Source organism: Chiloscyllium punctatum, chromosome 8 (genome assembly GCF_047496795.1).
Source record: "Chiloscyllium punctatum isolate Juve2018m chromosome 8, sChiPun1.3, whole genome shotgun sequence".
Lineage (NCBI taxonomy): Eukaryota > Metazoa > Chordata > Chondrichthyes > Orectolobiformes > Hemiscylliidae > Chiloscyllium > Chiloscyllium punctatum.
The window spans coordinates 28337362-28351632 of NC_092746.1; the positions used below are offsets into that span (position 1 = coordinate 28337362).

At 40.8% G+C, this 14271-nt stretch overlaps 1 protein-coding gene across 5 annotated transcripts in view; it reads right to left on the minus strand.

Moving 5' to 3' along the window:
* igf2bp3 (insulin-like growth factor 2 mRNA binding protein 3) overlaps nucleotides 1-14271 on the minus strand; it is a 136193-nt gene that overhangs the window by 50599 nt on the left and 71323 nt on the right. For all 5 annotated transcript variants that reach the window (XM_072575288.1, XM_072575287.1, XM_072575290.1 and 2 more), the window contains exons 4-5: nucleotides 724-775; nucleotides 562-625 (exon numbers count right to left, since the gene is read on the minus strand). In XM_072575288.1, the coding sequence (XP_072431389.1) occupies nucleotides 562-625; nucleotides 724-775 (116 nt within the window). The remainder of the gene's footprint in view (nucleotides 1-561; nucleotides 626-723; nucleotides 776-14271) is intronic.

Sequence of the window (14271 nt, forward strand, 5' to 3'; positions counted from 1 at the left end):
CGTTCTCAGTGCCAACACCTCTAATCAGAGTCAACTTGCCAACCAAAAATCCGCATCATTTTCTCATGTAATAAGAAGAGATATGATGTTCTTGTGATTCTGTCCTGACGAGTGCAAGGTGGAAATATTCAAGTCACTCACAATCCAGGCGTGGAAATACATCACCATTCCTTCAGTGTCTGCCTACAGCACGTAAACTGCAATGATTCAAGAAGGCAGCTCACCATCAACCTTCTCAAGGAAAACAAAATTTAAAAAGGGCAATAAATGCTAGCTGAGCCAGTGACACCCATTTTCACCGCTCCCCCAAGCGAATAAAATGTAAACAAAACTTCAAATGCATGCAACTTTGGTCAGCAATACTTAAGTACTGAACATTTATAACTATGATATTGAAAAATGGAGAGATGGGAAGGAAAAACTCACATTAATCTTGAGGGGAAAAAAGTATTTGTTAGAGTGAGTCCTTAAGTGGTGCACCAAGATGGTCACAAAACTCTTGGCACTAATATTTCCACAATTAAAATAACCACGAAAAAAAAATGTTGATTAAATACTCACTGCCTCGCATGTTCCTTGGTAGAGTATGTCACATTTACTACTGCTGTCTCTGTTTCGGTGTTTACTACAGAACAAAAAACATACGTGACTTTTTTTGTAAAATTGGAACAGTTGACCGGTAAATATCGATCTATAAACAAAAATATTTTTCCAGTTGCATACCTTGTTCGCAGTTCTCGACTGAACCATATTGAGCTAACAAACTATCCAACACCTAGAATACAAAAAAAAGACGACATGGGAGGTGAATATACTCGGCTGTTTTCTTCAACTGAATTCAAAATTGAAGTATCCTTCATGAAACACGAATGCGGCAGTCTTACATAAATTTAGCAAATCCATTGCAAAGGACAAACTAGATTACTGAACTTGTGACAGACAGACAGTCTTTGTAATTTTCTTAGCAAAAGAGAAAATGCTTTAAATATTGCTGAAAAGTGATGTCGCCATAGCTTTGTCCTGCATTCATCAGGACAGGAATGTCAAATTTCAAATGCTCACTACAGTTCATAGCACTGAAGAACAGGGAGCTGATTGGTGCATCAACTCTGCTTTCTCCATGGCATTGTTACAGCTAATCAATCAATGTATAAATGTACATTGTACATGTAATAGGCTCCTTACACTTCAAGATAATTAAAGAGGAGGCACAGGATGGCACACTTGTTTGCACAAAATGGATCCCTGTATATGAATGAATGTCACTTCTCACCAGTGTAAATAAGTCACTGTCCTGTGGCAATCTATTGAGTTTTTCCACCAATAGGATGCTATCAGCCTGGAATTATTTTCTGCGCATCCCAAAACCGAGGAACGTAATTTGAGCTTCAGTGCAGGATTGAAATCTGATATGTAGCCCATCGACTGGCTAATTGAATAAAACTTGATGTTCCTTTGGATGCTCATAAGAGGCAAATTACAAACTGTATGCTTACAAAATAGTCAATAAAACACCAATTGTTGGATGTGATTCCACAATTGTTTAGCAAGTACTGCCCAGAGGATGCTAATATCGTCAAAGTAAAGATAATCAGTTGCAATTGTAACATGGCTGATGTAAACTTTGTGGGAGGTTAGAAATGCAATTTCTGCAGGTGGGGGGGTGAGACAGGTGGGACATTATACAAACTGAGACGGAATTCTTGTAGCATGTAGCATACTTAAGGCTAAGAATTTTATGAATATAGAGGGTCTTTTAAAGAAAATAGCTTTAAGCTAGGAAATAACTGAAGGTTTGAGCTGACCACAAAAGTAGTAGCAGGGGCATTTCACAATAAAGCTTATAGTATGATAACAGAAACTGAATAAAAGAACAAGCTGTAACAAACAAGGAACAAAGAATCGACGTTTTGTGCATGAGCCCTTCTTCTTGCCCAAAACGTCGACTCTCCTGCTCCTTGGATGCTGCCTGACCTGCTGCACTTTTCCAGCAACACATTTTCAGCTCTGATCTCCAGCATCTGCAGTCCTCACTTTCTCCAAGGAACAAAGAATGCAGACATACAAGGACAGCAGGATGGCCAGATAAGAAAATAACTAGAGAGAAAAAAAACAAGTGAGGTAACCAGCTTTGATAGGATGAGATTAGACCAATGAGAAAAGGGAGGTGTGATTCAACAACTTGCAAACTGAACAAAGAAAGTTTACATGTTTTGTTATGCGCACATTTCTGCTTGATTGCAGAAGCGTCCGGTACTTGCAAGGCTGTAATAAATTGTTCTAGTTTCCAAGGCTTTGTCTCAGGCTGATTGATTTGTGAGCGAGTTCTGTTTCTCACAATTGGGGGCCTCATTCCGGGGTCCAATACTCCGACCGCTCGACACTCTTGGGACAATGGGGGAGGTGCACCTCGCCGATTTCAGTGATCTCCGACTCCCTTGCTTGTCGTTCGCACGATCCGGACTGGGACACCCTGGAAACAAAGCGGGCAGACGCGGCAGGTTCGGTCAGGCAACTCTTGTGCACAAGACCTGGGTAGGGAAAGGTCTTAAAGGATATATCCGGGCGACCGGGGCAGCGGTATTTGCTGCAGGAATTGCCGTGGGACGGGGCACACCGAAATGACCAGGTAACTCTGTGCACAGACCAAGGTAAGAGAGATCTTTACGTATTGCCTTGGTGGTCGGGACGTACCAAAGTACGGGGAATTGGCAATATATAAAATTAAGCATATGTGAATGGAAAACAGCAAGTGTCAGAAGGGCTAGTAGCTGAAGGGCTACTGAGGGTGCACTTCATAAATAACTTATGGCCAGACGTCCAGACAAATATTCAAAAGCTAGAGGGGAGCGAGAGAGCGAGAGAGCGAGAACTGTACAGCAAGTAGAAAGTTTAACCTTTTGATTTGGTTTGAATGCACATTTGTTTGTTGGTGATTGAATGTTTGTGCTTTGTTCCCTGGAGCTTGAGATCAGGGACTATTTTGAATCTGATTTCTACTATGAAAATTTTAACATGATTTCTTTTCAGGTTAAGGATTTTACAGATTATGAAATGATATGTTAACTCCTGTTCTTTTTACAGGTCACGACTGCCTTACTATCAGTTTCTAACTAATCGCTTTTATCCTTACATAAAAGTGATTTATGGAGAACAGTTGAAGTCTCAAAAAAAAAAGCACATAATTGGTCAGATTAATCGGACGAGTAAGGTGTCTAGTCAGGACCCTAAAGGGGCTGTGGAAGAAGATGACACCGAACATCGTTAAGATTAATTAAATTAGCAACAATGGGAGGCACGGGGAGTTGCCTGTGTAACGATCGATCTGTAAATAACGTTAAAGGGGAATATATTCCGCCCGACAGTCCTTTGGGGAAAATGTTGGGTAATTGGGAACACAACTCCCGGATGCGGGAGAAAGATAAGGCTAAAAATGATAAACTATTGTTGTTTGGTTTGGACTAGAGAAAGTATTAAGGCACCTGGTTTTTTTTGGCCCAAATATAGGTCCGATGAAGATTGGCTGTGCCAAGATCTAAATATATACATCAATCGGAAAGAAACATACAGTCAAGAAGAGTCAGAATATGCAACTTGTTGGACAGGGAGCGTGGGAATAAGCTTATGTCCCACGGAAGGAATCAGGGGAAAAAAAAAGAGGGAAGCCACAATGGGATCCCTTAACGTGTTTGCCGCTCCCATATACTACTCCCGGAACAAGCCTACAGCTCCCAAAGTAGAACCAAGTCCAGACAGAGAAAGGGGAACGGACTCTGAACTAAAAGATGCAGAACCTAGGGGGCTCAGAATCACTCGAGCCACCACACGTAAAGGAGGGACAGAGATAATGGAAAATGTAAAATTATGTCCCTCACGAGGGGTTCCAATTGGGGAAGCTACAATCAGATATGTAAACACTCCCTTAACTAGCAGTGAAGTTAGGGTCTTTAAAAAAAGGAAATGAAAAGTTTAATAGAGGATCCAGTTGGACTAGCCGAACAACTAGAGCAATTCCTAGGGCCTAATTTATATACCTGGGGAGAACTGATGGCAATTTTAGGAACGTTATTTTCAGGGGAAAGAACGAGGCATGATTAGGAGAGCGGCTTTATAGGAATGGGAAAAGAATCACCCAGTTGGGGAAGAAGGGGCCCCAGCAGAACAGAAATTCCCAAATGTTGACCCTCATTGGGAAAATAATGACAGAAGATAGGGAGTCAATGCAGGATCTACGAGAAACGGTAATATTAGGAATTAAAGAGGTGGCACCTAGATCACAAAACTTTGTTAAGGCCTTTGAAGTACGACAAGCGAAGGATGAAACCCCTTCTGCATTTCTTAAATGGCTCAAGGAGGCCACTAGGAAGTATTTGGGAATGGATCCAGACAATCAGATAGCACAGGGACTCTTAAAGGTCCAGTTTATAACTGAATCATGGCCGGACATACAAAAGAAATTACAGATGGAGGGAGTGAAAGACAGATGGAAGAACTGTTATGTGAGGCACAAAGTGTATGTGAAAAGGGAAAACGAGAAGCAGAAACAGAAAGCCAAAAATGCCTTTAATCCATTTTCTTATGTTCTGCCCTGTTACGCCTTTTGGCGATGAGGTTCACAATCTTACATTTGTGTTGTTTGTCCCTCGAACTCTAGAAGCATTCTTTGACTTTCTCTTTGTTGCATATCACCTGCTGATTGTAAAAGCATCTGATGATCTATTTGGGTTCAAATGCAGATGCTGGAAATGGCTGAGAGGCAAGTTAGATGCTCAAAAGGAACCAAGCACCTTCTGGAGACAATCCCATGACAGGTTGGCACTGACATCACACTCAGCCAACGCATTTTCGATCTGAGCCATTCACTACAAAAGTGCTCTTCCATATATTACTATGGCTTCTTTTATAGATGGCCTTAAATCTATTATCCAGTTCTTGAACCTTCTACCACTAGTAACCGTTTCCTACCATCTACTCTGACTACATATGTAACGATACTTTTTCTAATACTTTCACCGCCTCTCCTCTCAACTATCCATTCTCCAGGGAGAACAGCACCAGCTTCTCAAGTCTAATCATGTAATGGAAATCCCTCACTCTTGCACAAAAGCAAACTATTGAAGATACTGGAAATCTGAAATAAAAACTGGAAGCGGAGGCTTCAGCCAGAGAAACTAAAGTTCTGGAATTGAATGGGTTGAGTTCTGAAGAGTCAAAACAAACTTGAAACGTCAACACAATTTCTCTATCCACAGATGCTACCACACCTTCCAGGTTTCTCCACTACAGGGAGTCTCCTCACCAACATCAACAAGTGCTATCCTTTATGGAGATGTAACCTTTAAATGACCGGAGATTTGAATGTTTCCTGTAGGGCTGCTTTACATTGTCCTGCATAGTGTTGCAAGTGACATACAAATCAACTTGCAGATGGACTCCAGAACATGGAATCTGTTCGGAATCCAGACACTGCTCATAATACATTTATTCCTCAACCCAAACCATATGTAGGATTCTTATCTACATCCTTTTGGGCGGCATGGTGGCACAGTGGTTAGCACTGCCACCTCACAGCGCCAGAGACCCAGGTTCAATTCCCGCCTCGGGCAACTGTCTGTGTGGAGTTTGCACATTCTCCCAGTGTCTGTGTGGGTTTCCTCCGGGTGCTCCGGTTTCCTCCCACAGTCCAAAAATGTGCAGGTTAGGTGAATTGGCCATGCTAAATTGCCCGTAGTGTTAGGTGAAGGGGTAAATGTAGGAGGAATGGGTCTGGGTGGGTTGCGCTTCAGTGTGGACTTGTTGGGCCAAAAGGGCCTGCTTCCACACTAAGTAATCTAATCTAACGTCTTCATATGTGCGGTACAGATCACAGAGTCTAAATAAACGTTTTATACAGATTTTGCTCTATACTAGTTTATAGAGCTAAGGATTGTGTGTTATTTATTAACCACTTGCTAAACCTGAGCAGTCATAAATTATTTTTGTGCACAAATACCCCAGTCTTTCTGCTCTACACAGATATAAAATTTCACCCTTTATTTTATATTGCACCTTGTCATTCTTCTTACCAAACTGAGGTCAGTTCACAATTCTCTATAATAAATTTCATCTTCCACTTGCCCACTTCGTCCTGATTTTTTTTTAAATCATGGGACTTAATAATGACTCACTAATGACTCAAGCCACCATTGTATCAAATTGCTATGAAGACTTCACAACGAAATGAAACAAGACCGCGTGGCAATGATAATGGCAGAAACAGTCCTATCAACAATGAGAAGTCCTCTTTACAGGATATTGATCAATTGGAAAATTGGGTGGAGAAATAGCAGGCAAAGTTTGACCTCAAGTATGAGGTGAAGCATTTTTGGGAGATCAAATGCAAGAGGAAAATGCACAACTCATTGCAGGACCCTTAGAAGCATTTATACACAGAAGGAACTTGGAGTGCATTCCATAGCTCCCTGAAAGTGGCAACACAAGTGGATAAGATGCCAAAAGGTGGTGTACAGCATGTTTGCCTTCATCAGTCAGGGCTTCCAATATAAAAGCTGGCAAGTCATGTTATAGCTGTATAAGACTTCAGTTGTCCTTATTTGGAGTACTGTATATTGCTGATAGCCTAGAGCACCTCATGGATGCCCAACCTTGAGTTGCTAGATCTGTTTGAAACTTGCCCCATTTAACAGTGATCGTGTTGTATGGCACAATGGAGATTCTCAAATATGCAGCCAGGACTTTGCCTCCCCAAGGACTGTGTGGTGGTCAAATATGTGTTTCCGCCAAAAGGTTCACTTGCCACTTGTTGCAGAATCAGTCCAGGCCAATAATGTTCTTTCGGACCTGACCAGCTTGATTAGTTGTGCTGTTGGTGAGCTAGTCTTAGTGGTGGCCATTGAAATCCCCCACCCAGAGTACATTTTGCACCTTTGTCACCCTCCGTGCTTCCTCCATGTGTTACTCAGTATGGAGGAGTACTGATTACTTTGCTGAGGGAGGATCATTATGCGGTAAATCAGCACATCATGTCGCATTTCCAATGTGCTGAAGGAGATAGATTTCAAAACAGATCTAAACTCAAAACTGGGCACCTATAAAATATTGTGAGTAATAAGCAGCTGAAAACATTCAACTACAATCCTAATTTCATGGCCCACCATATTGTCCATAGGGTCATTACCAACAAGCCAGGAAATCAACTCTCGCTTAATGTTGAGTGCCAAAGGGCATTGCTGGGACCAACACCCAGCAAACTTAAGGTGATGTCAGTCTGGGGAAGCAACGGAATAGGATTACTTGCATGCTAAGCAATACAACAATGCAAGGGGCTTTTTACAGGCTAGTTGAGAGTAGTTGAGCGTATAACCAGCATCAGACCAAAAAGATCTGTAGCACTGCTTCACGTACATCAATGGTGACAGACAATTAAATAAGTCACTGCAGATCCATAAATTATTCCATCCTCAATAACAGAGGAGCTCTGCATGTCCAAGCAAACTGAGCATTTACAAACATCCTCAGGCAAGCCAACTGGGTGACTCATCTCAGCATCCATGGTCTGGAGCATTACAGACACAGCTACCAGCCAATTCAATTCACTGCACAGGTCACTGTATAACATGCGTTTCATCAATGCAAATTGGCTAAAACACAATTGAGGAATTACAGACAGACAATGTCTGGAATAACGTGAACCTTCTACTGAAGTAGTGTAGCGATTTTCTATAGTGGTTTTACATAGCGCCATTTTCTAGAGCATGGGGTTACAGGGAACACAACTTGTCATGTTATAGCAGAATGACATGCATTGAAATCAAGAAACATCTGAAAACACCAATAGGTGCACATGGGTTCTAACAATATTCTAGCAACAGAACTGAAGACTTCTGCTACAGAGTTAGACATAACCCTAGCCAAGTAGTTCCAGTACTGTTACAACACAGCAAATGTGGAAAATTGTCCAGTATGCCTGTCTATGAAAAAAAAACAAATTCAACCCAGTTAGTTATCACCACATTAGAGGACACTCAAAATTAATGCAAGGTATTACTGACAATGCTACAAACTGGTACTCAGCAATAGAGTCCTTACTGACAGCCACCTCGGTCCAGCTCCAGTCCAAATGCGAACAAAAAGATTTGTAGTCAAGAAGGCAGGCAAGGATGACTACCCTTGACATCAAAGCTGCATTTTTTCCCCCAAGTATGGCATCAAGATGTCCTAGCAACACGGAGTCAAAAGGAAGGAGGTGGGCTCTCCAATGGTTGGAGGCATATCCAAGTAGAAAAGGAAGATGGTTGTAGTTTTTGGAGGTCTGTCATCTCAGCCAAAGGGCATCATTAGAGAAGTTCCTCAGGATACTATCCTGGGTCATATTGCCTTCAACGACTCTAATGACCTGCTCTCCATTAGCAGTGGGGACATTCACAGAAAAGTGTAAAACATCCAGCACCTTTGACTCCTCAGATACTAAAAGGAGTCCATGCACAAATTTAAAAAAAAGAGATTCGTACAACACGTAAGCTGCGGCTGATAACTGGCAAGCCAAATTTACGTTTCACAAGTGTGAGGCAATGACCACATTAACACGAGAGCATCAAACCAGTGTCCTTTAACATTCAATGACACCACCATTGCTGAACCCCTCATTTAATTAACTTTGTGGGCTAGCATGAACCAGAAACTGAACTACCATATAAATATTGTGATTACAACAGCAGGTAGCAGATTCTTGATTAGTAAAGGGCATGAAAGATTATATCAGCCATGATCTTAATGAATGGTGCAGCAGACTCAAAGAGTTACGTCAGAGACTAGAAATCCTGCAGTGAGTAACTCTCCTTCAGGGTCCTGAAAAGATGTCTACCATCAAAAGGAACAAGTCAGGATTGTGAAACACTCGCCCAGTCAAGAGCTCCATTAACAACACAAGAGTCTTGAGATCATCCAGGATGAAGCAGCCCCTCTACTACCTTCAACATCCACTCTACACGCAGAACAGAAACATAGAACATAGGAACATGAGTAGGCCATTCAGGCCTTGAAGCTTGCTCTGCCATTCAATATCATGGCTCATCATCCAGTTGAGTATATTGTTTCACCTGCTATAGAAAAAAGGATGCTATTGAACTGGAGGGTTGGAGTTATAAGGAAAGGTTGGATTGGCCAGGACTGTTTTCCCCTGCGCTGTAGGAGGGGGAGGATTAATTCTATAGAGGTTTATAAAATATTGAGGGGCATTGATAGGGTGAATAGCCAAGGTCTTTTCCACAAGGCAGGGGAGTTCAAAACTAGAGAGGGTATAGGTTTAAGGTGAGATGGGAAAGATGAAAAAACACACAGACCAGAGGGCAACTGTTGGTGCGTGTATGGAACAAATTACGAGAGGAAGTGGTATAGGAGAGTACGATTACAAAGTTTAAGACATTTAGGCAGGTCCATGAATTGGAAAGGCTTAGATGGATATGGGCCAAACACAGGCAAATGGGACTAGTTCAATTTGGGAAAACTGGTCATCATGGATAAGTTAGGCTGAAGGGTCTATTTCTATGCTGTATGACTATCTTTCTTCCCACATAGACAGGAACCTCTATTATCTAAAGGACACGGGCAGGGAGCATTTTGTTCAGTTAATCGAATGCCAGATAACAGTTAGCCAAGCATCGGGACCTCGTTCAGATAATCCAAAACTTGGTTAATCGAATGCCGAATAATCGAGGTTCCTCTGTACTCAGATTGCTTTAGCCCTATGAACTAGATCGGACACTTCCTGGAGAACACATTTTGGCCTCAACTGCTTTCAGCGGCAGAGATTTCAACAGGTTCATAATTTTCTGAGTGAAGAAATCTCTCCTCATCTCAGTCCGATAAGGTCTAACCCATATTCTTAGAGACCCCTGGTTCTGGATACCCCAATCATTGGAAACATCCTTCCTGCTTTTACCCTGTCTGGTCGAATGTTTCTCAGACAGCCCTATCAGAACATAAAGGGGCCCTACCAAATATCGATCAAGAAAAAAAATGGAAGTTTAGAATATGGATTAAATATAAATACCAAAGAGGACAACCATAGCAGTTAGAAGGAGTATATTACAAGAAACTTAAATGGAGATTGAACTGAATGATGTCACACTAGACTAAAGTATTTAGGATAAAAGATAACAAGATGACAGATGTGATGCAGAAGTGAGGAGGATGACAGAGATAGCCAGTAGTAATTTTAAGAAAACCCAAACCTATTACAAGACAACACTCATAAGATGCTAAATTATTTACAATTTCCTGAACACCTCAGGAACCTGGGCAATAGGTATAGATCTGAAGAGATCTTTGAAATATGGATGCTTGAACATCTAGAAACTCCATAAACCAAAAAAAAGAGGGCTCTTGAAATTTGTAAGATAGAAAGTATTCAAAAACAAATATTAGGATGTAAAATGTCAGCATCTAGGCCCATCTGATCAGTGCTGTGAATGTCCAAAAATAAATCAAGACAGCAAAGTGAAGGGCAGCAGAAAGAGGAGACAATCTAGACACAGATGAAGAATATTAGCCTTTCGGCAAATGAGGTACATGTATGGATAGGTAGAGAATGCTGCCAAGACAGGGGGGTGTGGCACATCATGACAGCAAATCATGCATCAGGAGTAGCTTCAAGCAGAAAGAGATTTCCTTTCAGACTTGACTGGGTTAATTTCTTCTGAGTGGTCTTCACCCACCCACCCCTCCCTGGTCATGTTGAAAAGGAGTCTGCAACCAAAATCTGATGTGGTGTGGTATCTCCAAGTTTTATTGTTAAAAATTTGAAACCAATAGCACCATCTATGGGTGAACCTGATACCACATACAACAATAATAACCCATTTTTATCTTGTTAGGGCATGCAGTGATGGACATGGTATGGACTCAACAGGGTGAATGGCCTGTTTCTAACTATAGGTATTCTACAATTCTATGGTTTTAAGTACACAGACAGAACAGTTTGATAGAACAGTTAAACTATGCATGCATACATTGATTATGAAACCAAATGCTTGCTCACAAGCAAGAATTAGACCCATCAATAATCCAACATATCCACTGGAGATATATATATATCATATATGCACTGGAGATATATCATATATGCAATGTGTCATCAAGATCCTATTCACACTTCTACACCTTGCATCTCACTTTCCTTTAGTCACTTGTGGAGCACCTCATTAAGTGAGAATTACAAGATATTTACTGTATTTTCATCTACAGCACTTAATGTCCAACATTTCTTACCTTTGTGACAAACCTTATTTATCTATTTCTTAAATATATCTTTTTACCTCAACATATTTCATGAACCTGCCCAAAAGAGCAAGAGGGTGTGAATGCATGACAGCAAGCGTGTATTTCAATCATAAATCAGTTTACTTACAGGTTGAAAGATACAATATTTTGGTGCATTAGTCTCAGTCACTCATGCCAATTCACTGCCCACACAGTTTGACTCACTACGGAGTTACAGCAAACCCAAGAGAGGACGCACGTTACTGGAGCAGTTGTTCCTGTCACTCCCACATGAGATGGTAACTTTCTCACTGGTTACTCCAATAATTGAATTTTAACCAGGTGTTTGATATTCTTTGAGGCCAAATTTGTTTTTTGAACCCTCATCCAGCCTATCTATTTATGGACTATCCATTCACATGCTGAGAACGGTGTAGGCTAAAGTGAGGACTGCAGATGCTGAAAACCAGCGTTTAGATCAGAGTGGTGCTGGAAAAGCACAGCAAGTCAGGCAGCACCCGAGGAACAGGGAAAACAAAAATAAAAATCGACATTTCGGGCAAAAGCCCTTCATCAGGTTTCCTGATTCAGAGAACTGTGTAGTCATGGCCCACACTGCTGAAGACCACTCTCTTCAGCTTCTATACACAAAAAACGGTTAGACTCAAATCAGTTACATTAAAATCTCTCATCAACTTCCCAAAACAAGTTCCTCCACCACTGGTTATTCACAAGTTTGAAGTTCAGACTTTTAAAGTTATTGAACGCTAGCACCAAGTCCCATTTACTCATCACTCCTGCATTATTGATCTACAATAGGTCCTGGTTGTTAAGGAGAAGATGAATTGAAAATTTCCATCCTAGTTTTCAAATCCCTTTCTGGCTTTAGTCCTTCCAGTCTCTCATCTCCCCCAACCCAACAAAAGTAAGTTTGGTGCAAGTTAGGACAGAGGCAACACATTTTTTGATGCGATTAATACTAGCTGCAAAAAGCCTGGAGTTGGTTTAAAGACATCTATGATAAAACTGCTTCAAAGGCAACAGTTTTGCCATTTCATGTGCAAGTTTAAATGTTTGAAGTGCTGGCAGATAAATGAACCATCAGACATGTAGTGTAATTTCACACCATCAATTTTAATAAAGATTAAAATAAACACCTGCCATATGAACTGTTTTGAAAACAAAAGGTCTTGCAATTGAAGAGATTCTTTTGGTTTTGCAATTTACCTCATTTCAGTTTTTCAAGTCAACATCAGGGCTCTTGAAAGTTTTAATATCTTTATAGCTACCTAACCACAAATTGTAAGTCAGAATTTGCAAACAAAAACCTAACAAATATTCTAGGTGGCTGGCACAGAGCAAAGATTGGACAAATGCCAACACAGTGGAGACTCAGCTGCTACATTAGCACCTGTTGCTAAAAAAGTGATGTTCCTTCCATTTGTCACTACCACTGCTTCAAAATTAACAAAGGAACAGGCTATTTTTACATCCAGTAATAAGGTAGGATTAGGAGCTCTGAGTTAAGGATTCTCTAGAGGGTAGGGATGACAACATTGTAGAATCTTCAAGTCAATTTGAGGGAGAGAAACTTGGGTCTCTCAAGCCAGAGAGCTCTCAACTTAAATAAAGGGCAATTACAAAGTATGAAAAAGAATTGTCTGAAAGTATGTTTGGGAAAATATAGACAAAAAAAGGATAGATCAGCACATGAGCAGTGCCAAACATTTTGGCACATACTTCAATCTCAGCAAAAAAAAGTTATTCTGGTCTAAAAGGAGAACCTGCTGAGAGATGAACCCACCTGTGGTTGGTTAAAAAAAGGACCATCTCCAATCCAAAAGCAAGGTAATCAAAATGGCAAAGAATGAGAATTTTTATGCTAGCAGCCACTAGAGGGAGAAAATGGATTATAAAAAGAGTAAATTAGCAAGAACTTCGATTGGGTTTACTGAAGGAAAACTGAGAAAGTGAATGTGGGGCACTTGGGAGATACAACATGGAAATAGATACAGTAAAATGGCAGATAACTAATCCAATATTTTCCATCAGTTGCATGGTGGAGGTCACTACAAAACAGATAAGCAAGGTGCTAACAAGAATAAGATCTTTTAACAGTCTCTAACATGAGAAGCAAAGTATTTGACAAACGAATGGGAATAAAGGAAGACAGGTCACCAGAACCCGAGGGTTTTAAAAGGAAGTGGCTGCATTAGAAGCACTGGACAAAATATTCCAGAACTCATTAAGTTTAGGGAGTGTTCAAGCAGGCGGAAATGTTTCAGTCCAAAGTCACAAATCACACATAAACCAGATTATAGGCCAACAGGTTTAATTGGAAGCACCGCTCCTTCACCAGGTGGTTGTAGAGTGCACAATTGTAAGACACAGAATTTATAACTTTGTACACCCCAGTCCAACACCGGCATCTCCAAATAAAGGAAGAGATAGCAGGATATTTGGAAAATATTAATGCAATCAAACAGTCAACATGATTTTGTTAAAGGGAAGTCACACTTTGATAAATTTGGTAGATTTCTGAAGACATGACCAGCAGAGTTCATAGAGGGGAGCTGGCTGATATTGTTTTCAGATTTTCAGAAGACAAATCAATAAGATGTCACACCACATCTATTGCGCAAGATAGGAATGCACAGTACTGGGGTAAATTTATTAGATTGGATGGAGGATTGGTTAATGCACAGAAAACAGTCAGGATTATGAAGGATTGAGGAGGGCAGAACAGTGGATATGATCTATATTGGACTTCAGTAAGGTGTGCAACAAGGTTCCTCAGGGCAGATTGGTTAGTAAAGTTTGATCACATGGAATACAGGGAGAAATAGCTTTTTGGATATAGAATTGGCTCATAAGGTAGAAGACAGAGGATAGTGGTGGAGGATTGCTTTTCAGACTGGAGGCCTATGACCAGTGGTATGCCACAATGATCGGTGCTGAATTCACTGCTTTGTGTCATTTATATAATGATTTGGCTGCGAACATAGGACGTAT